At 44.8% G+C, this 26,936-nt stretch overlaps 1 protein-coding gene across 1 annotated transcript in view; it reads right to left on the reverse strand.

Annotated features, from left to right (window-relative positions):
- TRIM66 (tripartite motif containing 66) overlaps positions 1-22,352 on the reverse strand; it is a gene marked incomplete at both ends in the record, with an annotated part of 46,828 nt that extends 24,476 nt beyond the window's left edge. Inside the window, 8 exon segments of the mRNA XM_082660576.1 lie at positions 1,043-1,189; positions 1,744-1,858; positions 3,451-3,567; positions 3,883-4,015; positions 4,924-5,071; positions 6,519-6,557; positions 6,559-6,623; positions 22,127-22,352. Of these exon segments, the coding sequence (XP_082516702.1) occupies positions 1,043-1,189; positions 1,744-1,858; positions 3,451-3,567; positions 3,883-4,015; positions 4,924-5,071; positions 6,519-6,557; positions 6,559-6,623; positions 22,127-22,352 (990 nt within the window).
- Between the last annotated feature and the right edge of the window lie 4,584 nt (positions 22,353-26,936).

Genomic DNA, 26,936 nt, shown 5'->3' on the forward strand with positions numbered 1-26,936 from the left:
CTCAGAGGAAAGGAGTGCCTCTTGTTTAAGGTCAACCAGTTCACTCTAGGTCCCACTTCTTTCTGCCCTTCCAGTATGCTTCCTCTACCACACATCTCTTCTACCTTCAACCACTTCTCCCAAATAAAGATGTGCAAATGTCTTCCTTACTTTAAAAAAGTATTCCAACCCTGTCTCCTTCTCAAGCTACCTTCTTACTTCCCTTCTTTTCACTTCTGTCTCTACTTCCTCACCTCCCATCCTCAGCTTCCTCATTCTAGCTTTTGACCCTTCTACTTTGTGGGAATGTCTTCCAAAAGATTACCAGGGACCTCCTGATTCCCAGACCTCAAGGCTTCGCTTCACTACTCATGCCCCTTCACCTATGTAGCAATGATAACATTGATTACTTAAAATGTGAAACTCTGTTAATTTCTGTGCACCACACTCTCCTATTTCTCCTCTCACCTCTGATGCTTGCTTCTCATCTCTTTCACTCATCTTCTTCCTCTGTCTATGTGAAAATGACGGCATTTCCTTGGGCTCCAGGTTTGTTCTTCTCTTCTTCCTTCACACACTCTTCCAATATCACTGATATCCCAGTGACTCCCACATCTCTCTCTCTCTAACCCTGACTTTTCTTCTGACCTCCAGACCCATCTATCAAAGCAGGTTTGGGACAGCTCCCTTTAAATGCCCTATAGGCACCTTCACTTCAACATATCCAAATATAAACCCCATCAACATCCTTCAAAATTCTTGCTTCTTTTCCTGGGGATCATCACCCTCCCAAGCCCAACACTTCAATGTCATCCTCAACTCCTCCTTTCCTCTTAGGTCCCATTTAAATCCAAATAACTTCCTATGGAATGTTCAGCACACTGCTAGTATTAATGCCTGGATCCATGACCTAAGACAGAACTACAGAACTTCCCAGCTGAGTTGCTTGGAGGAAGGCAGGTCTATTCCAGCACCTGGGTCCTTTGCACTGTGGGGTTTGGTCAAAGATGGTTTTCACTTACTAACCCAAAGTCAGTGATTGAGGAGTGGGAGTTCTTCTTACCAGCTCTTTGCTGAAAAGGAAAGGGATGCTGGTTTTGCTGCAGACAGCCCAATTAATGAAATTCTGCACATGCTCAAATTGACGGTTGAGAACCATGATGCTCTGCAACTGCTGCTCCAGCTTCCGCTTCCTTTCATTAGTAATGCCCTGGTTACGAAGAGAGAAGACAGAGTCCCTGATCCTGTTCTTGGACTGCAGGCCACATGCTTGGGAAGTCTGGTGGTCTGTGTGTATCAGTGTAAACACAGATGGAATCAGATGAAACTGCACCCCTGAGAGGAGGACATGGGCTGCTGAGGGATGGATGGAGGGAGGGAGGGAGGGAGGGAGACAGGGTAGGTAGATTTTATAGTACAAACATGGAATGGCTAATAAATGAATGAGAAAATGAATGAATGTCTGCATCTCTTGGGCATAGCTTGTTTCATATCTCTTTCAAGGCTATAACCCTGCATAGTCCAGGAAGGCAGTTGCCTTACTGCCACAGCATTAATGGGAGTTTGATCTGATTCTCTAGCCCTTAATGAGCCAACTTCCCAAAATTAGACTGGACATTTTAAGATACAGGGAGCAGCAGAGAGCTATGGAAACTACATATCTGAATTCTAGCCCAGGCATCTCTGAGCCCTGAGACAAGGTTGATATGTGCCTGGTTTCTGCCCCAGGGAAAGAACAGAACCCATCCATCTGCTCACATATACCTCCAGCTCCTCTATGAGCCCACTGGCCTGTTTGTTCAGCTCGTTCATCAGAACCATCTTGGCCATTTTGATCTGGTTTTCCACCTTCCTGTGCTGATGCTTCACCTCAAAAATCCTGTAAACAACAGGATGAGACAGAGCATGGTGAGACCTTCCCCCCAGGCCAACGAGAGCCTACAGACAGCAAACGTAAGAGCCTACAGTGTGGAGGCTGCCTACTGAGATCAGGGCCCACCAGGTACCAAATGTAAAGAAACAAGAACCTTCCTCCACCACCCATCCCACTCTTTGTACAACCCAGCCCACTTGATCTAAGTGGGACAATGGCCCAAAGTTCAACGCAGTTTTCTCTAGGTAAACTGCAGGGCCACGCCCAGGTCAACCCAGTAGCTCACCAGTTCACACAGCACTAGAGGCAGGACAGAGAGAGTGAGTACAGTTATGACTTCATGTAAACAGCGTCACTAAACACCGTCATGCAGTAAAAAGAGCACAGGTAGAGACAGAAAGTAGACTAGTGGTTGTCAAGGGCTGGGGATGTTGCACGGTGAATGGGGAGTGACTACTAATGTGTATGGGGTCTCTTTTTAGGGTGATAAAAAGGGTCTTTCAAAAGTAGACAGTAGGGGACTTCCCTGGTGGTGCAGTGGTTAAGAATCCACCTGCCAATGCAGGGGACAAGGGTTTGAGCCCTGGCCCAGGAAGATCCCACATGCCGTGGAGCAACTAAGCCTGTGTGCCACAACTACTGAGACCGTGCGCCTAGAGTCTGTGCTCTGCAACAAGAGAAGCCACCACAATGAGAAGCCCACACACCACAACAAAGAGTAGCCCCTGCTAGCTGCAACTAGAGAAAGCCCATGAGCAGCAATGAAGACCCAACACAGCTAAAAATAAATAAATATATTCATATATTAAAAAAAAACATAGACAGTAATAATGGTTATATAACTCTATGAATATGCAAAAAAACTCACTGAATTGTACATTTTAAAAGGGCAATTTTATGGTATATAAATTATATATAAAGTCATTAAAGCCATTTTAAAAAGCCATTAAAAAAAAACAAACATGGGCTTTGAAGCCACATAGATCTAGCTTCCAAACCCAGCTCAGTCTCTGACTAGCTGTGTGATCTCAGACAAGTCACCTAACCTATCTGAACCTTAGCCTCCTCATCAGTAGAATGGAGATAACCCCAACTCAAAGAATTATAAGAACTGATCAAAATGATGCATGCATGATGCCCAACCCAGTGCCTGTCGTGATGATCTCTCAGTACATACTTGTTTCTCTTTCCACAGAAAATACAGATGATTTCACGTCATGTGTAGGTCTATATGGAAAACACTGGGAAAGGGGTGATAAAGGGTAGATTGCCACTGACTTGTACCCACATGATAAGCAGCACTCTTCCCCAATATCTACTCTGTGCCCTTGTCCTTAAGCACCTACCTTTGGCTACTTCATGGCCACTTTCAGAAGGCATGTACTTTAGCCCAGGCTCACTGTGATCATCCTGACCTAGCTTGGCCCCATGCACCAAGTGATGACCCAAAACCCCCTCCCTGGCCCTGAGACCTCTAAGGCCAGGACATATGCCAATGTCTGCATGTCTTCCTTATAAGTACTCCATCCTAGTACTGTGACCCAGGATGAGAGGGAACAGTGCATTTCCAGTGCTGACAAGGGGCTAGCCGATGTTACCTGTCCTCAATTTGCTTTGCAGATGTCTGTAGATTAGATTTCTTATGTGCCACCTGTGTAGTCACACTTTCCAGAAGCATCCTCTGGTTTTGCAAAACTTCTTCAAGATGTCTACACCTAGAGCAGGAGGCAGAGAAAAAGCTGAGGAGGACTGAGTCTTATTCTGAGCACGCCAGCCAAGAGAGAATCCCCACAGTGCATTGTCTCAGCCAGGTCCATGGAGGCTGGGGTTACATGTAGTGAGTCAGAGACTCTTGGCCCTTCAGGCCCTCTCCAGAGAAAGCCCACAACAGGAACAGGGAAAAACTTCAGCCCAGGGGCTGAAGGTTGGCTTGAGCAGGGAGAGGATTCTGAAGTACTGGGAGCCCAGTGCTCTCATAGGTAGAGTCCAGAGCCCTCCCAGTTCCCCTTTGGGCAGCCCGCCGGCCCCACCTGTGCTCTTTGTGTTCCACCATGAGGCAGCTATGGCATGTGAGCACATCACAGGTCTCACAGAATAGCTTGAGCACTTCCTGTGTGTGTAGAGGACAGTACAAGGCGAAGTCTCCAGAACCACCATTCACTCCTGCCAGAGAAGATGGAGAAAGTGGGCTTCTCTTGCTCAGGAAGACCTCTTAGTTTAAGTTCCACTGAGCATCCCTCAGCCATCTATGGACACAGGGAAGACACAGAGCTTGGAGGGAAGGTGGTACAAAGTAAGAGAGGCCTCTCTCTGGACCAGTGAGGTTCCAGGAACACAAGGAGGAAGGCAGGCTTAGACTGGCTGGATTTGCCCATCTGTCCAGAAATAACTGGCCATCAAGCCCCAGGCACCCCACCACCTGGTGAGCCTGAGGAAGGGGCTTGCTACCTGCTGTACACGGATCTCCTGCAGAATAGTGAGTCCTCTAAAACTCAACCTAAATCTCCTCATTAACCAGGATTCTGTTATGGTGAGGCTGAAACAAGCTATCCAACCTTGCCAGGCTCCAGACCAGATCACATGGGTCATGAACTTTGGTTCCTGTCTGACGAAGGTAAAACCCTTCTCAGAGTTCGAGGGCCTTGAGAAAAGACTTTCAAGAAGACTGCCACTTAAAACAGATGGTGCTGGATGGATAAATGGACAAACCCTGATCCAGTCTGCTGAATTAATCAAGTAACTAAACAGAAGTGAGGGCCGTTTGCTTGAAACAGAGGTGAAAGATAGGGAACTCAATTACCTTCTGTGGTAATTCGAGACTATTCCTCCCTGCACTGCCTCACCCACCCTCACCCACGCCCCCGCTGCTCCCCCCAGCAGGGAGAGCCTAGAGTGAGTTTACACTGTGATGTGACTCTGCAGGGGACAGCTTTCCTTCAGGAAAGGCTCTGAGACCACCCCTACTCTCACCCCCAGCAGGGAAACGAGGTCAGAGAGCTATTCTCCAAAGATTCTATGGTTTGCTACTACTTAAGTGCATGTGAGCTAGTGGAGAGGGTGAGGAGTGATACCTGGAGATCCCTTCTGGGTCCGGGGAAAGAGTGGGCCCCCAGGGGCAGGGCCGTGCCGGTGCTCCTCCGTGCAGGAGCTGCACAGCCAGCGGTTGCAGTAGGTACAGAGGATGTGTGCCGCCCTCTTCTCCTTGCACTCGGAGCAGTTCTAGAGGTAGAGAGTTCTAGAATTACTGACGTATCTTCATCACTTGGGCCTGCTTTTATGAGTGGTAAATACTCTAGGCACTGGGGTCCTGCAGGGCTGTTCCTCCACTGTTTTGGAGTGCAGTCAATTCTGGAGAGCTGCCTGGGAGTGACATGCAGGGGCGTGTGAGGCATAGCGCCCTTTGTGACTAAGCGTACTGCCCTCGGGAGCTATTCACACAAGTCCCGTGCTGCAGCTGAGGATACGCAGATGAATAAGGCAAGGATCTGCTCTCAAGGTACACACAGCCTGGACGGGGTGGCAGACATTCAGTGGGTAATGCTGTGATGAAAGGATGCACCAAGTGCTAAGGAAGCAAAGAGAGGTTTCCAGGAGTTCCATCCAGGAGCAGCCAGGAAAGGTTCCATAAAGAGCTGACATTTGAGTTGGATATTGAATGACAAGTAGAAGTTCACCAGGCAGACAAGGGAGAAAAATGGAAAGCACAGGCGAGAGCGAAAACTGTAATGTGCCTATGGAGAGGAAGAAGCTGCAGCTGTATGAGTACACAGAAAGATGATCATACACAGCCAGGAAAAAGTGAGATGGACCAACTCTCAGAGCTGTGTTTCCACTGCTGCGGCCTGCCAGGACCAAGAGTCCCTAGCCTTCTTCTAGTACAAATGTTCATTCATTGGTCAGCAAACATCATGCAGGGCTGATATAAAAGGTGGAGAAGAAGAAAAATTAGTCTGTCTGTGCATGAATAATACAGGCCACCAAACTGATGTGGATCCTGACAGCTTTGTCCTCACACTGGGATCTGACAAACCCACAGCAAGAAAAAGAAAAAAGAGGAGAAATACAAGTTTTACTGACCAAACTATGAATTCTTTGAGGGTAGAGACATGGGTCTCTGTCTTCCTAGCACCCAGGCCCTGGCATATCAGACATTCAGTAAGAATTTAATACAGGTGCAAGTAAGTAAAACGGCAAATGAATAAAATGTAGTGGGCAAGGATACCCCAGTGGAGAAAGGAACAGAAGGGATACCAGTCAGTAAGTGATGTGAAATTTCAGAAACTCACGCATTAGTTGTTAAATATAAGCATAACTGATGAACCCATTTATCCCAGGCTGGTGCATGAGTTTCAACTCAGTGTGCCGGGGTGGGTGGAGGGTGGGGAATAAAAGCTTAGTACCCATAGTTTTCAGTAAGAGCTATAAGAGAGAGAAAACACCCCAATTTTGCTTCCCCAACTGAAACATTTTGGTTCTCTTCTGGATAGAAGTATGGATGGATGGATAGATGGATGGATGGATGGATGGATGGGTGGATGGATGATTAGGCAAACTGGTGGAAGGGTAACAAGTCAGATGGAGTGATGGGTGGACAGACAGACTTATGGACAGGGGTTCCATAGATTTCTGAACAGGATCAGCTGTTTCTTTGCTTGTCCTGACTTACCCTGGCCATCTTGGATTGCTCAGAAGGAAAGCACTGCAGCAAAAAAATGTTCAGTTACATCCCTGGTAAGGTATACTCGCTTACACCCAGGACAGGAGATGAGCTCTGGGAGAAGGTGGGAAAGATAGCAAAGTCAGGGCAACACTGCAGATTATACATAACATAGGACCTAGACACAAGGCTTTCTAATACACAACACCAAGGTATGTACCAATACCACTTGTGCCAAAATGAAATATGTTTGATGCCATAGCCTGCACTTACCATCTAGGTGCTCCGGACATGACCATCCAATTAGCGGCCTGCCCTACAGAACTTCCCACATCCTCATCTTTGCCTGATCCTACATTCCTTTCCTCCCTACAAGCCATGTTACTAGAGGCCCAACCCTGCTCCACTTCTGATAATCAGGTGCCTTCCTGCTGCTCCCACTCTGCATTCCACAGTCCTGAGAGCCTGGTTCCCACTATTGGCTAAGTTCAAAGGGGTCAGTTTAGCCCAGGGCACAGCTCCAGCCATTTACATTACTGTGTAGTAGAATTACTTTAAAGATCTCAAAGCTAGAGCTTCCAAGAAGGTTCTAGCCAGAGAAAGGCAAGGACTCCCTGCCTGCTCATCTAGGAGGTATTCTTCTCTTGTTACAACCAATACCAGTTGGTCTGCCTCTGGGGCTCAAAGAGGTTTTGCTGGGCCTTCTCCACCCAGTCCATGTTGGGTGCACCACATATATGTGTGTTTCACCCGTGAACATGAACATCTTGTCCTACTCCCCTCTCCCCAGAGAAATGCAGCAGTCTCCAACACATTCATCAGCATGGTGGACTCCTGAACTATATAAGCAGCATGACACTGCTGCCACCCTGGAGATTGTAGTACTTCAGGTCCACCCCACTGGCACTCAGTCCACTGGGTACAAGGAGATGAGCTTCCTGAGGAGGTCCAGGTGCCTGCGCCCAGGGATGAGGACACCCTGAAAAGCGGCTGGCTATGCCAGTGCATGCAGCAATACCACCACAGTCTTCTCTGCCCCATATCACCAAAATGATACAATGGCAGTTGCTCTAGACTTGCAGGCAGACAGACTTAAGCCCAAACACCACCAAGGTCTACCACTCAGCGACCTTGGTTGGGCAAGTCACTTAGTCTCACTTAACTCCTCTGTGCCCCAGATGTAAAATAGAAAGGAAAAACAGGAGTTGCTATGAGGACTGAATTAAACAATACTTGAGAATTCACATGATCCTCCATGAATGTTGACTTTGAATTCAAAAGATTTCTCATATCCCATTCATGGTAGGGCAATAACCTCAATTATCAACTCTCCCAGGTGATGAAAGTCAGATAGTCTGAGAGGGAGATTGAAAAAGTGGTCACAAATTCTCCTCCCTGTGTCCATGCCTTGCAATCCTATCCATTAAAAGTGGAGTCTTCTCTATCCTTTGAAGCTAGGCTGCCCTCATGACCCGCTTTGGCCAACAGAATGTAGCAAAAATGACACTAAGTTCTAAGCCCAGGCCTCAAGTGGCTTTATATGACTCTGCTCTCGCTCTCAAAACTCTAAGACTGCCACGTGAACAACCCCAGGTTAGACTGCTGGAAGATGAGAAACCATGTGGAGAGAGGCCTCAGTTGTCTCAGGTATCCCACCTGCAGCCGTCACAAACCAGGTAGCCCCAACTGACCCACAAGCTGAACACAGACATGGGTAAGCACAGCAGAGATTAGCCAAGCCCAGCCCAGCCCAGAAGAACTACCCAGAGCATCCCAGCCCAAACCCTCAACCTGTAGAATCATAAATAAAGCTTGGTTGTTGTTTTAACCACTAAGTTTTGGAGTGGTTTTTTATGCAGCAAAAGATAACTGATATATTCTGGAAAAATCAAAATCTACAAAATCATGCAAAATAATATTTTAATAATCTTCTTTCCCCCACCTACCACTCCACTCCCCCGCCCCGCAAAAAACCCCTCCCCTAGCCTCCACAGAGCCATGGACTTTAATGACAGAACTGGATCTGCAATCTCCTAGATACTCTCCTGCGTGTCAAGAACAGTGGCCCGTGGTAGAGAAGGATGCTCTCTACAGGTGGCGTCATCCAGGGGCATCACGTGACTGTCCCTCCCTACCACCTGGCTGCCCAGGGAAGATCCTCCTCATCTACTCCCAGGTCAGAAATGCTGTTCTAATTGTTGGAAATAATTTCCACAAGGTTTCTGACTCCCTGGTACCAGATGCTCAAACATTTGTCATAGTCATACAGCCTCATTATCAGCATGAGAAAGAGAGAAATAACTGAATAGATCAGACAAGGCCTCATCACACATCCTGTACCTCCCCTGGCCTTAAAGATCGAAATCTTCAGCTTGTCACTCAAGGCCCTTTCTGAGTTGGCCTTAACTCTCTCTAGTCTCATCTCTAGCTTCACCTGCCACACACCCTATGTCCTTGCCATGCCAAATACCTCTGCTATCCCTAAATGCACCAAACCTTTGCATAACTCTATGTTTGTGAAAGTGAATGTTCCCTCTCCCTAAAACACCCTTTCTTGCTGTCCCACTCCTTTTCAGATAAACTCCTATTCAACCTTCCAAACTTGTTCAAATGTTCTACCTTTGAGAAGCAGTGTTGATTTCCCTTAGGAAGAGTTAATTATTCCCTCTTCAGGGTTCCCACAGCATCCTGAACATCCTTCTAGTACAACAAATATCACATTGCATTTTAACTATCTGTTCATATGTCTACATACAAAAATAATCCACAATTTGATACTAAAAGATATTGCATGATTTTTATGTTTCTTGTGGGTTTGAGTATTCCAGGTGTGTTCCTTGCACTCACAGCCAATGAAAGTAGTCAAAAGCCATTTGGAAGTTTTCGGGGTGGTGGAAAAAACCAGCCCAGGAAAATAAAGGAATCAGGTCTGATCCAGAGCAGAGGTGTGGGGCTTGGGAAAGGCTGTGAACTGGGAGATGTGGGTTCCAGGCCCAGGACTGTCACTAACTGTGCAACCTTAGGTAAGCGACCCCTTTTCTCTGAACTGTACTTTCTACACCCTTAGATGAGGGGAATGGGAATAGAAGGGAAGTATGGATTATCCAACCCTCCTCCTCTGCCTACTGCAACCAGGCTTCAGAAATATTCCCCTGGGCAAGATGGGAAGGGACAGCCAGCCACCCTTGTCAGCAAGTCAGGGACAGGCTTGTGGCTGAGGGAGGCCTGGATCTAAGACCTCCTCCAGTCTGATCAGGGGCTGCTGCAGCAGACAGCAGGGCTGGAGAACCGTGGCAGTGATACACACAGGTACCAGGGTGACTGTGGGGACCAGAGTGGACACAGAGGACATGGGCTCTCTTTGTGTCACAACTTTTGCCCAGAAATTCTTATCTTCCCTCAGAAGGTCCCTAACCCCCCTAGAGCTGTGTCAACCTTGAGCTCTTTGTTTTTTAAAGAGGATTCCCCATTTTTCAATGAGGATATCAAAACAAAGTTTTTTTTAGACAATTGGAATACATGAACTCTTAGGGCTGTGGATATATATAAAATGACCTAACATCAGCTTACAATATTTAACATTAATTTAGTTTTTAATACATATTTAAATCACATATTACATAAAATATTATTTAGATATATTGCTTTTTTCTTTCTACTTGAATTATTCAAGCAACAGCATTGAGCTTTTATTTCATACAGAAGAACATCAATTCTGAGAAATGCAGGACCAGGGCCCAGGGGCCACACAACCATCCCCAAAGGGGGTGGGCTTCTGCTTCCAGAATGAAGAACACACAGGCAGCAGAGGTTCTCTGAAAACTGAAGATGTTCAATCCATCTGTCACAAGAGTGAGCACTTCTGGTCCCTGGGAGGTATGGGACAAATTATTCTTTTACCACCACTCCCTATATTAGGCACTTTACATGTCTTATATAATCGTCAAACCATCTCTTAGAGGTAGGCATTGTCCCCATTTCATAGTTGGATAGACTGAGGCTCCAAGAAGTTGTCACCTACCAAAGATCATAGAAAGCAGAGGCAGAGCTACAATTGGAGCCCCAAGTCTGTCCACCTCTAAAACTCAGCCCTGTCCACTATGCTATACTCTTCTCTAATTCAAGTGTAAATAAACAAGGTAATTTTATTTTAATTAACTAAATGATTTGATTTTAAGTAAAATATTCCATAATAATGATCAGACTCTAATGATGACCTGGACCCAGCTTTGAACTTGGAATCGAGAAGGAGCTGGAAGCCAGCCCCAGCTATGCTTAAAGTTTTAAGAAATATGATCTTTGAGAAAAGGCAAATGAAGCAGAGTTTTTCTGCCTAGAAAAAATAAATCTGGGGGCAGTTTCATTCTACAGATCAGTGGTTCTCAAACTTTGTTACATATTTGAATCATATGAGGTACTTTTAAACATCCTGATGTCCAGTCCACACCCCATATCAATTAAATCAGAGTTTCAGGAGGTAGGAGCCAGGCATCAGTATTTTTTAAAATTCCCCAGGTGAGGGGACTCCCTGGTGGCGCAGTGGTTGAGAGTCCGCCCGCCGGTGCAGGGGACACGGGTTCGGGCCCTGGCCTGGGAGTACCCCACTTGCTGCGGAGCAGCTGAGCCCATGCGCTGCAGCTGCTGAGCCCACACGCGTAGAGCCCAGGCTTTACAAGAGAAGCCACTGCAATGAGGGGCCCCCGTACCTGTTCGCTGCCACTAGAGAAAGCCCACACCCAGCAATGAGGACCCAACGCAGCCATAAATAAATAAATAAATTTATTTTTAGAAAAATTCCCCAGGTGATTACAATGTACAACCAAGTTTGAGGACCAGTGCCAAAGAGAGAGTACCCCTTTCCCCTGTGGCTGAGCTGGATAGACCTGCCCCCTGTATCATGCAGCTGAGAAAGGCAAGCTCACCCAGTTTTAAAGAGGCTCCAACAAGTTAAGGAAGACTCTGAATGCAGCCGTCATGTATTTCCCCTCTGGCAGAGAAGAGAAAAGGGCAGATGCCCAACAGACAGAAGGGTGTCCTGATACCTAGGTACCCTGGGGGTTGGTGGGGAATTGGAGGACACCTTTTGCGTCCCCTAACTCCCAGCTTCACTGAAGGACCCATGAGCAGGCTTAGGGTGCAGCCTGAGGTTCGGCACTACAACGACTGCTGCTGAGGCCTAGAGAGTGTGCTGAGCCCAGGACTTAGTGAGGCAGCAAGGGAGGTGGGTCAAGACTAGGTAGTCCACCCTTAGACATGAACGGCAGTGCCAAGGCAACCTGGGCATGGGGCTGGGGTGGGAGAGAAATCCCAAGGAGGTCTCAGAAAACTAGCATGGGTCAGCTCAGCACACCAGGTCGGGACACATGCACATAAGCCCGAGCTCAGTGCTAAGCAACACTCTGAGGGTTAAAAAGCCCTTCATTCTAGAGCTCTTGTCCAGGGCTCCGTGAAACTTTGCCGCTGGGGCCCAAGCTCTGACTCCAGTAGAGCAGTGGCATCATCTGGAGAAGACTGATGCTCCACTGCCAGCTCTCACCTGTAGAACCAAAGCTGGACAAACCCAGCTTCCAGACCTAGCTTTTTCCACTGTTCATCTACCCAGTTCCCTCATCATAAAGATGGTGACACAGAGGCCCAGAAAGAGGCAGGGACATAGCTAAAAACCACAGATCCTTGTAAATCACAGGTGGCACCTTGAAACACTGAGCAGTCCCTGATTACCTCTGTCAGGGGTATGCCTCTATCAGACACTATGCAAGGAGAAAAAACACTCCAGTTACATTCTCTGGCAGGCTGGCCATCCTCACTAACCATTCCTGCCCTCCCACCCAAGGCAGCCCCAGGGTACTGGGCATCAGCTAAGGCCCCCACCACACAAGCCCCCGAAGCCTTCCTCTAGCCCATAGCTCAGAGCAGCACCACCTTTGAGAAACACGCTGCACCCACTCCCCAGATGCCCAGACCCTGCTAGAAAGACAGATTTCGATCCTAAGGTGATTCTGCTCCTGCCCCTGGCTGCCAGCAGGCTTACCTGTGGGGCCTGCTGCCCTGTGATTGGAGCAACACCTGGGGGAGAAGTCAGAAGAGCGACAGGTGAGACCACCACAGGTCCCAGAGGATGGTGCTCACCAAGTGCCCAGGAACACCCACCCTGCACTCTGCAGCCAGCTGGGCTGCAGGGCCTAAGCCTCAGGGAGCTGGGTGCAGGGTGGGGAAGGGGGAGCAGCCTGGGTCCTCTCCTCCTGTCCCTGATGCATCCTCAGCCAGGGCTGCATTTCTCCAGCTCACCTGAGACGCTTCTGCAAGAAAGGGCTTGGTTGACTCCTCCTGTTCCTGTTTATCTCGAAGGCTCTGCAGTATTTTTCCCAAACTGAACAGCAAGAGGGAGACCTCAAAGAGGCGACTCTTCCTAGCTGCATCTCCTTCCTAATCCTCTGGGTGCCTTGGAACAGAAGCTCAGAAGAAAGAAAACGAGATTTTCAACTTTCAGGAACTAGCTCTGTCGCCCTCTGCATAGCTCAGGAGGCCATCACTCTCAGCCTTTTAGGACTCGATCCAAAAATCCTTCAGCCCTCCATGTTCCCCAAAATGACACTGCTCATGTGTGGCTGGAACCTGCCCCGATCCGGCAGCTCATTTAAATAGAGCTCATCACAACAACAGTGTTGGTAGAGAAGTGAGTAGCTGCAGGGCCCTGGGGACCCCTTGTTTATACGTAGGAAGAATGATGCAATCTGGGTATCAAAATAGCAATCCAGAATGGAATAACAGGCTCACGCAGCAGCGGTGCCTGCACAGCCAGAGCTCAACTTGACACACTCTGTCAGCCCCACACTACTGCAGCACGCAGATGCCAGGCACACACTCTCACCACAGCATTTTAAAAATCAGCAGGAGCCCGAGAGAGCCCTCCATGCCCCCGGCACTAAAGGAGGGTGGGGGTGAGGGGGCTTCGACAGACATTAAAGTCTGTCTCCTACACACTCACCTGCTCCTGCCACTTCACCTGAAGTCCTTATCCTGTGATGTCACAGTCAGTTGCCATAGTGACCAATTGTCCGTCACAGCGGAGGATTAGGACTTCAGATGGAGAAGACACATTTATAATGCACAACGGTCCTGAGAGGTGTCCCTCGGCAGCTAACTCTACCCCTCCCCCCAGGGGGATACAGTCACACACAAGCTGGGAGAGAAAGAGGAAGGAAAAACAGGGTTAGAGGAAAGATATTAGGATGGGGCAAGACTACGAGTCCAGTATAATTGCTAAAGCCCAGAGTACAGGCAAATTTCAAGAGCACAGAGGGGAAGTGACAGGGAATGAACTTGGAAAGACTGGCAGTAGAGTAAGTGCCTGAAGAGCCCTGGATTCTAAGCCAAGAGGCTTGGCTTGACATTTATCCTAAAAGCAAAGGCCACCCAAAAAGGTTCTGGCTTTATGACTATCTTGATGGACTGGAGATTGGGGGTGGGGGTAGGGCAGGGAGAAGGCTTGTCCAGTTAAGGATTAATGGGATCCTGAATGAGGGTAGAAGTGGAAAAAAAAGGGACAGAAGAGTTGTTTCAAAGAGAACCAAGAGGACATGACCAAAGTAGGATGCTGAAGGGAGTGGTGGTGTGTGAAGGAAAAAGGGTCACATGGATGGGCTGCCATGAACAGAGATAGGTAACAGGAGGAGGAAGAGGGCAGTTGCCAAATCTTATCGTACCTGTATCCTACTTTCTCTGGCATCCGTTCCTTCTTAAAAGGATCAGGCCTCATTCTGCCTTGCTGGACCAATGATTCACAAATCTGTAGGGTTTGTTAGAAATCCCAAATCCAAATCTCTTGGGTGTGGGTACAGGACCAGGAATCTATGTTTTTAGCAAGTTTCCCAAATAATTCTTAGGCATCCAGACCAGCACTGGTTCAAGGACCAGTAATCAGGAACCAGTGGCCTGGACAACTACAGTAGCTTCCTAGCAGTTCTTACTGCATCCAGTCTTGTCTCCTCCATTCATTCTTCTCAGGAAGCCAGAAAGACTTTTCAAAAATACAGATTTGATTATATTCCACTGACCCAAAACTTTCAATGGCTCCCCACTGTCTACTGAGTAGCCTAAATTGGTCAAGACCCTTCTGTTTGGAAAGGAAATTTGGCTCAAAATTTCCTTTCCAAACAGAGTTCCTACTTCTCTCCTTCAAGCAATCCTATATTCCAACCAAAGTTCACGCCCTTCTGTTCCTCCTGCCCTCTCCTCCCTGTGCCTCATGCTAACACTATCCCCTACCTGTGATTCCCTTCCATATTCTTCTGGCCCTGCCTGGCTCCTACACAGCTATTCCTGCTTGATGCCACCCACAGGTTCAAATCCACCCAATTTCCCCAGGCAGAGCCTAAAACAGGGGTCAGAAAACTATAGCTCACCTGTTTTTGTAAATAAACTTTTATTAGAACACAGTCATGCCCATTCATTTCCATATTGTCTTTGACTGCTTTTGTGCTGCAGTGGCAGAGTTGAGTAGTCGTAACAGAGCCTCTATGACCTGCAGAGCCCAAAATACTTTCTATCTAGTCCTTTACAGAAAAGGTTTGCTGACCCCCGAACTAAAGCAACAGCTACTTTGTTTAGTCTCTCCCTTTGAGGTTCCCTTCTGGTAATGGGGATCCTGCTTATTCCCAAGTCAACTCCCATCCCTGTGTGCTCTAGTTCTGCTAACTGGGTCACATTTGAGCTAGAACTTCAGTTTGGGGTAGGATGTAACAAACAAGGAAAGGACATTTCAGAAGGCGGGAACACCATAAACAGAGGATTACAGATGACAAAATACGAGGCCCCTCAGGGAATGAGTGATGAAGCTAGCCCATGCAGAGGAATGACAGATGAGGCTCTAAAGTTAGCACGGGGTCAGACTGGGAAGAGCCCTAAAGGCCATGCTAAGCTTCTGTTCTGAACTGCAAGCAATTAGGAGCCCTTTAGGTAGCTAGAAATTCAAGCTCAGGATAGGAGAGAGTGATCAGAGTTGAAGCTAGAGGATTTGGGAGCATAATCCACAAAGGCAACAGGTGAAGTAAGGTCAGGTAGGGGGATCCAGGGACTGTGGGGCAGGGCCAGGTAGCAGATCTGAGCCAAGAGTCAGAATCTGGGCATAAGAGCCAGGTGACAGATTGAAGCTGGAGATGGGTTATCCACAGCCTTCAGAGTCCATGCTCCTAGGAACCACCTGACTGTGAAGTAAGCTTTCTGTGTCAAGAAAGTACCCATAGTGGAATGCAGAAGGTATGGGTAGGATGACCCTGGATTCATCTCTTCTGATAGAGTGGCATCTTTATCTCTTTTCACTTCCTATCTCAAGAGTCAATCCAAGGGCTGATGCATTGACATACTCCATGCAAAGCCACTGTCTCCATTTCCAACTGGGCCTGGACAGAGGACCAGTGGGGGAACCAAGGGCAGCACCCTACTCTAGGTCTGTGGTTCCTACTGTCCCTGAAGCCCAGACAAGCTCCAGATTGGCAGGCAAGGGAGCCGGATTTTTTTTCTGGCTCTCTGTAAGTGACCAATTACGTGACATTCAGCAGAATTCTAGAACTTTCTGGAATCCTGATGTCCCATTTATTCAATGAGGGGTCAGAGATATACTCTTAAGGGCCTTTCCTGCTCTCCAGCCGTCATAGCAGTTAACCAATGACTGGTCCCTCTTGAGTGAGAGTTCCCGCAGACAAGAGGCCCCTCCAAGACCCTGTCCATCAATCACATCTACATTGAACTCCCTCCCTAGCTATAGCTTTCCAAGTAGTGCCAGCGGCAGCAAGCACATCCCCCAAAACACTGCCTGCCTCCTTCCCGTCACCAGGGGAATTGCTCTCCCAGGAACGGCTCTGAGGTACCAGTGCTACTCCCAGGGCCCTAGAGAGCCAATTAAGGTGGGGAAACTGTTCATGAACTGAAAAACCATCCTGCTGATAGGCTCTGGAGCTCCAGCTTCTGCACCTGCTGCACACCCAGCTCAGCCCAGCTCAGCAACCTGCCCTCCACCTGGGAAACTTGGGGCACTGCCCACAACAGATCCCAAATAGTTGCACACACTGTTCCTCACCTGGAGTGAGCAAATAGCAGGCACCTCGCCTGCCAAGCTCCTGGTTCTGAGATCTCATCCCCTCTACCTCCCACTCTCACCCCAGGCCATTAGAGCCCATCCAGCGGAGCTGCTCATTAAGATAAGTATCATTTCCCTCTCTGACTCTGAGGTTGTAGCATCGTGCATCGGGTCCCTCTCTTTGGATCTTCCCAAATCCCCAAGGCCTGCCCACTGAGGAACAAAGATTGCTCCCCATTTCAGCATTTGTACTTTTCAAGGGATATGCTGTTACCCATCACTAGCTTCAGGAAGCAGGAGGCTATGGTGGTTATTTGGTGTTCTTAGAGCTCTTCAAGTCCAGTCCCAGAGAATACCCAGGATCACCTAGTCAGTTAGTGCTAGAGTCCAGACCGAGCTCCAGGGCCCCTGACTTCCAGACCAGGGCTCTGCCCATATGTAGACTGCATCATCCACACTGAGATTGGGAAAATTAAGATACTAAACAAAGAGATTCTGGAATCTGGACCTCGGAATCAAGGTCTCCCATCTAGGATATGTCTTTTAGTAGATTTGAAGAGAAAGAATAATGTTCCTTTTATTCACATGGGGAAGGAAATATTCAAGTAATGGCCTTCCTCCCCTAAAACAACACATAAAACCATAGGCGCCCTGAGAATTCTGAAGACAGATCCAGCACATAGTAAACAGTTTCAGGCATGCCAGCTTCCTTCAGAGCTTGCTACACTTATTTAAAGTATCACTTGGGGACTCAATGGCCAACTTTCCACGTAGAATTTGACCTGGGACCATTTTCAAATAGGCTTAAAAGCAAACAGTCCCAAGAAGATATTCTCATTGGCTGAGTAGATCCGTTTCCAATATCCAGCCTTTCTGGAGCCTTCCACTCCAGTCATCCCACAGCACAGCTAAGACATTGTGTGTTCAGCATACTACTGCCTTTGCTTTGGTCCCCATCATCAGCTACCTTATAGGGTTGTTGTGAAGTTTAGAAAAGATAATACAGGCATAAGCACTAGGTACAGCATCTGCCAGCCAGAAGGTGCTTGATAAATGTGATTTGCACCTCACAACTTGAGGACTAGAAAGGGGCAGTGTCTTAAGTGAAAAAAGTTTTCCTTCCAGGCAAGAGCCATGGGAGATCTTTGTGGATCCACTGATTAAATCATTTGTTCAACAAATATTCACTTAGGCCCTCGTCCTGTGTCAGGTTCTATGTTGGGCTGTGGCATTGTAGAGATGAAAGGCACAGCCCAGTTGAATGAGATGCCCACCTCACTCCCTCCCCCAGTGCTGAGCCCCACTGCAAACATGCAGGCCTGGTGAGGCTCCACTGAGGGATCAGAGTTGAAAACCAGCTGGACAGACACTGAGCCCAGGCACAGCCCCTCTTCCACTCAACTCAGCAACTTCTCAGTTCTGCCCAGCAACCAGCAGGAATAGATTTATGGAAATGGACTCATCCCCATGCAATGTGGCCGCAACTGGATGGAAGCGTTGATGCTAAGGACCTATTTAATTCGTCAGCCTCTATCCATCTCCCCTGCCAACCCTCTACCTATTCCCATATTTAACTTTTGAAAGCCCCAGATTGGCAGAAATAGGATAAGCCTTTTAGCAAGTCTGTACTCCTACTCTGCTGGATAAAGTGGCAGTGCTAAAAGCTCTTTCCAAAGAACCAAACTCCCAAAGCATGGCTTCTCAAATTACAACAGGAATCTAAGTTCAGGTACTGGGTATCTCACTGGACTTCCCAGAGATAGGTGACATCTCTGCTTTTCATCAGCGTGGCATTTGAGTGCCATTCTTTTAGTCCTTCAGAAAACATTCAGTGAGCAACTGATATCCACCAGTCCTTGTGCATGGAAAATCTCCCAGAGGTATTGCTCCTTTGCCTAAACTTTAAACAGTCTTCTCTTCACATTCTTACCACACTGTATTATTGTCATCTGTTTAGTTATCTGCCCTTCAATAAAATATGAGTTCCTTGAAGGCAAGGGCCCTGTCTTTTCATCTCTGCACCCTAAACGCCATAGGGCCTGGTACATAAAAGTCAATAACTACCTGTGAAGGAGACTGACATACAAACCAACAAATACCACACAGCATAGAATCCTAAAACCTCCAAGTAGCAGAGGAAGCTTATTCCACTCTGATCCACAAATGCAAATATGGAAGGTAGCAATAGCCTGGCCAGACTGCAGGACATACTAAATAATGTAAGATGCCACATATTCAAGAAATTGCCTCTCTGGTTCCAAGTCAAGCATGTTTGCATCTAACAGATTTTTTTCCACTTCAGTTTCACAAGTTCTAAATAACGGTATTTCTTCACATTTCTTGGTCTCTTACTATATCCTAAGCACAGTACAGAATGTTTTATGTGTATGTTCTCATTTAATCTTCATAACAATCCTATAAGTTAATTACTACCATCATCATCCCCATTTTACAGGGAGGAAAACTTACCAAGCTATACAACTGCTGTATTAAGTGGCAGGTAGATTAGGACTCACACTCTGATGCCCAGATATACTGACACCAAAGCTTACGTTTTCATTCTCCCTTGCACTTAGAATAACCTGGCAACAAACACTATGATTCTAAAAATTGTCATTAGTATGAATTTAGTTTTCTGACTTTAGAGTCAAACATATCCTTGAAACATGCATAATTAGTTCATGTTAAAAATCTTTTATTTTTTTAAGGCATTCTGTTGTTTTTTTTTTTAATGTATTTTGTTTATTTATTTGTTTAGGCCGCACCAGGTCTTAGTTGCGGCATGCACGCGGGATCTAGTTCCCAGACCACGGATCAAACCCAGGCCCCCTGCATTGGGAGCACCGAGTCTCACCCACTGGACCACCAAAGAAGTCCCTAGTTCATGGTAAAAATCTTAAGTGAGGGGCTTCCCTGGTGGCGCAGTGGTTGAGAATCTGCCTGCCAATGTAGGGGACAGGGGTTCGAGCCCTGGTCTGGGAAGATCCCACATGCTGCGGAGCAACGAGGCCCGTGAGCCACAACTACTGAGCCTGCGCGTCTGGAGCTTGTGCTCCGCAACAAGAGAGGCTGCGACAGTGAGAGGCCTGCGCACCGCGATGAAGAGTGGCACCCGCTCACCGCAACTAGAGAAAGCCCACGCACAGAAACGAACACCCAACACAGCCAAAAATAAATAAATAAATAAATAAAATTTTAAAACATTTAAAAAAAAAATCTAAAATGAGATTAAAGACCTAAACGTAAGAATCAAAACTATAAAACTCTTAGAAGAAAACATAGGGGAAAAGCTTTATGACAGTGGATTTGGCAATAATTTCCTGGATATGACACCAAAAGCACAGGCTTTTGGAAAAAATAGGTACGTTGGACTTCTTTAAGATTTAAAACTTTCACTATGTTAACAGGACACTATCAACAAAACAAAAGGCAACCCATGGAATGGGAGAAAATATCTGCAAATCATTTATCTGATAAGGGTCTAGTATTGAGAATACATAAAGAACTCAACAACAACAGCAACAACAAAAACCTGATTAAAAAATGGGAAAAACTTGAAACTAACAACACTGTAAATCAACTATACTCCAATAGAAAAATTAAAATTAAAAAAAAGGCAAAACTGAAACTCTATATCATTAAACAACTCCCCGTTCCCTCCTTCCCCCACCCCTTGGTAACCACCGTTCTACTTTCTATCTCTATAAATCTGGCTACTTTAGGTACCTCATGTAAGTAGAATCATAGAGTATTTGTCTTTTTATGGCTGGCTTATTTCATTTAACATACTGTTCTCAAAGGTCATTCATGTTGTAGCATGTGTCAGAATTTCCTTCCTTATTAAGGCTGAATAATATTTCATTATATGTGTATACCACAATTATTTATCCATTCATCTTTCCACGGATTCTTAGGTTCCTTCTACCTTTTGGCTATTGCAAATAAGGCTGCTATTAACACAGGCATAAAAATATCTCTTCTAGTCCCTGCTTTTAATTACTTTGGGTATATATCCAGAAGTGGAATTGCTGGTGATTGTATATTTAAATTTTTTGAGGAATCACTTTACTGTTCTCCGTGGAGTCTGCACCATTTTATATTCCCACCAACAGTGCACAGGATTCCAATTTCTCCACATCCTCGCAAACACTTATTTTCTGTTCTTTTTTTTAATACTAGCCATCCTAACACATGTGAGGTGGTACCTCATTATGGTTTTGATTTGTATTTCCCTGAATATTAGTGATAGTAAACATTTTTTCATGTGCTTGCTGGGCGTTTGGATATCTTGTTTGGAGAAATGTCTATTCCAAGTTCTTTGCCCAGTTTTTATTTGGGTTGTTTGTTTGTTTTTATTCTTGAGTTGTAAGAGTTCTTTACATATTCTGGATAATAACCCAACAGTGCTAGAACTTTTAAGACATATTTAAGATTCACCTTATTTATACATTTAACTTACTGTATTTCCAAGAGTTCTTTAAGTAATTTAGAATGCTTATTTGCTGGACAATTGAATTATTTTTAAAAATTTAGTTTATAAAAGCAAATATTAACTGTAAATATGTTTAAATATTAATGAAAGGCCCTTTAAAAGTGATTGTTAAATTTGCTATATTTATAAATAGAACAAGATTTGTAAGTTAAAATTAAAAGCTTAAGGAAGAACAAAGTCTAAGTAGTAAGTTTAAAAATCATGTATTAATTTAAAAAATCAAAGTATACAATACCTTTTCTGTACTCTGAACTCTCAACAGAGACTCAGAGAGCTTAGGTAGCTTGCCCAAGGGTTTAGAGGCCTTGAAATTCAGATCTAAAGACAACTGCAATACTATAATGCCTCAAAAATAGCCTAGACTTGTGCTACAAATCACTTTGAAAAAACTGCAGACAACAAAACAAACAACAATGATGATGCTTCTAAATGCTGTCAACTTATTTGGCTTTTTCATCCCACGAGTTCATTCAGCAGACACTCACTGCATCTCTGTTACATGCCCTGTGCTAGAATACTGAAACGAAGGGACTTGGCTCTTGTCTCCAAGGACTTCACAGTTCTCAATGAGATTGTTTCCTAGGAAACCTGACCTTCAGAAGAAAGACAGAAGCTCCTCCCTGCTGGAGGAGGGAGCAGCTTAGATGGTGAATGGTTCATTAGTCAGTGTGAGTCTGTTCAAAATCTGTTCCTGAATGACCCTAGGAGCCCAGCCATTCTCCCCCCGCCTTGGAAGTTCAGTGGGTCAGGACATGTCCTCTTCTTCTGGGGAGTCAGCCAAACCTTGAATCAAAATCTTCCCAGGTTTCTTAGCCTGCCACCAATTTAAGGAAATCCCAAACATGAAAAATCCCAGTTTACAAAACATATATTAAGCATCAGGAGGATTTGCTTTGTCTCACAGATTCCCCAAAGAGTTGCTTTCAGCAATGAGTATCCCTGGGCTCTTACATTCTGATTCTTTCTACACCTGAAATTCAGTACCTATGAAATGGGAAGAGATCTGTTATATAGAAGGAGGTGAACCTGTGGTATTTTTGTACTTACCATCTGGGACAGTCCCATGAAGCCCAGCAACCTGCCCTAGCTCCTGGATCAAGCCCTGGAAGCAGTCCTTACAGAGCAAATGCTGACAGGGTAGGAGCCAGGCACCTATATCTTGCACGTCCTGTTGGCATAATGAGCAGATCAGTACCGCCTCTATCTGTCCACTTCTGTGTTTCTGGTCAACTAGAGGTCGCCCCATAAAGCTCACACTTATATCCATGCCCATGCATGTGCCCAGAACCGGGGCTTTTCCATTAATATCCTCAAGCGTGAAGCAGTGTGTAGAGTGAGCAAGCTCCACTCCCTGTAAGTGAAGCACAAAGCAGAGTGATTTGCTTCTCTGGGGAGACAGATACTCCTGGACAGGCCAGAAAGGACTCAGAGACCAAGGCCTCAGAAGTCCAGGCTATGTCCCTCTCCAGAACTGGAGGCTCATGCCCTACAACAGGGCACAGATTCAACCTCTCACTTGGGCCCAAAAGACAGTCCAGCATCTCTGCTGTGGAAAACAAAGCCTGGAGGGGTCTGCCAGGTTGTGTGTTTATTACAGGGTTTGTTTGCCTTCAAGTGTCCCAGATCTACCTGTGCCTCTCTTTGTTAGTGGACAAGCTTGATCCAAGAGTTCATGTTGGAAAAGAGAAGGAAATGTATTAAATGCCAAGTTTATACCAGGTGCTTTACATACTTTATCTCCATCCTCACAATTACCCTTGGAGATAGGGACTATGATATTTTAAAAAATTAAATAAAACCATCAGAGACAGGATGAGGAAACTGAGGTTCAGAGAGGTTGGGTAATTGCACAAAGACAGACAGTAAACAGCAGAATTCAAATTCAAATTCAAATCCAGGTCAGTCTGATTTCAGACTCCATACTCTTAACTGAAATGTTTCTCAAGCTGAGGTCCACACACATGTCCTCAGGAGCTCTCTCCACCAACATTTTTAAATTAGTGTTTCATTCTGATGAGTTTTTTAAAGTATAAATATTCTGGATCATCTATATATTCATCATGATGAGATTTTAGAGGCAGTGTTGAGAGTTAGGATCTAGTTCTTACCAAGCAGTATTACTTTGTCTCAGGGTAATGAGAAGAGAAGGGAGCAGACAATATGTAAATGATGCCCTCCTGCCCCATGAAGCTAAAATGAGATTATGGCACACAATGATGAATGTTTCACAGTACCTGGAATAGACAAAGGTGGGAGGGAAAGTGGGGCACCATCACTGCGGCACAAGTTTGCTAAACTTAGCCACATCAGGGTGCACCACACTTAAGCTGTAGTGACAGTTTCGTTTAGCAACACATCATCTGCAAATGAAACTAACATTGTTAATTTGATTGTTTTGGTTTTTTATAATTTATAAACTGTATTAGGTTTTGTAATTGTATAAGAGCAGAAAGAGTGCACCTAGTTTTATATTTGTACTTATTTAAGAAAAAAACCAAAGATCATTTAATTCAAATCCGGAGCTCTGTAATTATGCAAATTTCAGAGAACTTTCACTTCAATCCACAGTCTTTCAGAACCAAGCCCATTAAGGACAAAGGACGACGGGGTTGGGGGAGACCAGGCTTCTTGCGGGCCCAGCAAGATGCCACTAAATAAAGCAATGGGGGGGCTCTCCCCTCTAGTTCATTCTGAGGCTCTAAGGGCAGTTATTCCCCAGACAGCAGCCCTAGTAGGCGAGGTGAGGGCAATCTCTCTTAGAAGGTTTAAATGTGGTAGAGTTTATTTCATTAGACTTTGAGAATACCAGACCTTTTAGTCTTAGAACTGCTTTACATATTTTAATTATTGAGCACCCCAAAGAGATTTTGTTTATGTGGTTATAGCTACTGCCATTTACCGTATTATAAAGTAAAACTGAGATAATTTAAAAATACTAATTCATTAAAAAACAATAAACCTATTATAAGTCAACATGAATAACATACTTTTCAGGAAAAATTAACTACTTTCAAATAAATTTAGTGAGAAGAGTGACATTGTTTTTCCCTTTTTGCAAATTGCATTAATGTCTGGCTTAACAGAAGACTTAATAGAAGCTGGCTTTCCATACCTGCTTCTGCAGTTACATGTTGTTTTGTTTACAGTATATGAAGAAAAGCCAGCCTCACACAGCTATACAGTTGGAAAAGATAGGAGTATTTTAGTAGCCTTATCAGATAATTGTGGATATTCTTTGATACTACTGCAAAATTTAACAAGCGGTAGTTTCTTAAAGGTTAGTTGTAATGTGGAATCTGAAACTACATCAATGAACTTTTCTTACTCTGTTATATTAACATCCACTGGTCTGTATTACACTTTGAACTGCTCTTTTACTCAGGCATAATTTTTATAACACCAAGCACTGGTGATTTGGAAAATATTGGTTCAATGATTTACACAGATGCTCCAAATATTGACATGTTTCATTATAGAAAAAAAATCACACTCTTTAATATCACCTCTAATTGCATCAGAAAATTCTGTAACTATTATGAAGTTGTCAAACTCATGGAGGCAGCTATAACTTTACCCAAATTCTAATTTTTGCTTGCAAACTCAAATTTTATCATTGGCAACAAATACTGTCAGTTTTCTTTCTTGAGGTGACAGGCTCACTTCATTCTTTGAGAAAATATCTGCCAAATTCTCAAGACTGAATAATCACAGTTTGTCTGTCAGTTGTTCTTTCAAATAAAACTATTGTTCTACAATAATAATAATATAATAATATAATAATAAGGCTAGTGCAGCGTGCAACTCAAATAGTAGCACAAGTGCAGTTCCTCACTTCAGTTCCTACTTAGTTCCTCACTAAGTAGCAGAGGTGCTTTTTGCATACTTCTAATTTCTTCACATAGAATATTAAAAAGACTTGTATTCAAGAATTGAAATTTAATAAAAATGGACATTCTTCAGTGAAACTGGCTCTTTTCTTTTTCTTTTCTTTTCTTTACAAGCAAATGCCTGGCAGTGAAGAACACACTGACTTGTCTTTGGCTTTGGCTTTGGCACCATCAGTGCAAATGTCAACCCAGTGAAAAGGGCAAATAACATCTTAGTATTACTATGAAAATTGTTTGACCTTGTGGAACCCCTGAAAGGGTCTCAGGGACCCCTGATGGGCCTTTAGACCACACTTTGAGAACTGCTGCACTAGACTCTGAAAAACAATTCTGGGCATTTGGGGGCGTGGCATAGCTTTCCAAACCAGTGGGCACTACCCAGGGTAAGAATATAAAGAAATAAGTATTTCATTTCTGTCTTAGAAGAGCAATTGAATTAACTCTATGAGGGTAAAGGTTAAATTAAAGGCACAGCAATGGGTCTCTGACTTAAGGAGAAGGGGGGAAGGTCAAATGATCTCTTTTTTATCCCCTTCCTCCTTCTCACCATAACTTACCTCTTCCCTCTCCTTCCTATCTCCCCTGACCTGGGAGAGGGAAGGGGATAGTTTGGCAGAATGTACTTAAGCCAGGAGTAGCCAATTCAAATGCCTCCAGGGGCCAGCCATATAAAGACTGTGGGTTCAGTGTTGCCAAATCTTAGTTTATTCAAAACACCAGAATTCCGGATTTTTATTTAAATTTTTAAACGTTGGCAACCAATTAAATTTTAAAAAAACATAAGAAAACAGCGTGAGTCAAACAAAATATACCAGCAATCAGCTCTGCTTTAAGTCATGAAGAGACCTGAACTAAATGAAACATCAGGTGAAGACTGGAAGGACGCACAGGAAACCGCACCTATATTACCTTGTTTACAAACCACCTCTTTTAATATCCCACACCCAGATGTGAGAGAAGGGAGATATTAACTGGGTTTCTGTAACCTTGCCAAGGAATAACAGAGCAGGTCATTGCATGCCACATTGGGAGTTAGAATTTCAAAGATTGTTTGCATGGGTAGTACAGAACAAATTATCATCAAAATAGTATACATTTTCCGGGGAAAAAATGGGAGGGAGAAACACCAAGTAATGAGAGAGCACCTACTCTAATGCTAGACTGTGTTGAATGTGATATATTATTTATTTGTTTACTTGTTCACTGTTTGTTTTAGACACAGTCCTAGGCCAGGACTTTGTCTTTCTTGTTCACCATGGTACCTTCCCCTCTTTGCCTGGCACCTATATATAGTGCCTGAACATAGCACACACTCAATAAATATTTCTAAAATGAACAAATGAATCTCAGTAATTTTTCACTATACAGACAAGAAAACTAAGACTCAAAGAGAATATGCTACTTGTTCAAAATCATTCAGCTAGTGAAAACAGAGGTAGGAAATGAACCAAAATTTTTGTGTTCTTTCCATGAATTTTATCATCTAAAATTAAATTAAAACCGAGGAGCAGTTGAATTTGTTGTGCTATTGGATGAATTGCCCTCAAAGATCCTGGCATTCCTCCCTTCACATTCTGCTATTCTGAGTTTAATGGCAGCGGGGTTTTCCATCCTAGCTTCCAACAAAGCTGTTAGGAAAGCATTTGCCACGTAGTATAATGAGACTTTTGAAAATCTATCCAGCACAGAAAGGAAGGACACTTAGTCCTCGAGTTATATTTATTTTTACTTTGTAATGAAGAAAACCTTGTGTGGTCCTATGAATTTTCCCCTAAATGCCATATTGTCGTATATCAAAAACTACTGATAAAAGCAAAAACAAAACAAAACAAACAAAAACCCTGAACCTGGTGTAGTTTAAATTGGAAACTATACATGCTGCTGGTGCATAAATTCGTACAGGTACAATCCATTTGGAAAAAAAAAAAAAAATATATATATATATATATATATACACACATATAGCAACA

Source organism: Grampus griseus (genome assembly GCF_964374135.1).
Source record: "Grampus griseus genome assembly, chromosome: 8".
Lineage (NCBI taxonomy): Eukaryota > Metazoa > Chordata > Mammalia > Artiodactyla > Delphinidae > Grampus > Grampus griseus.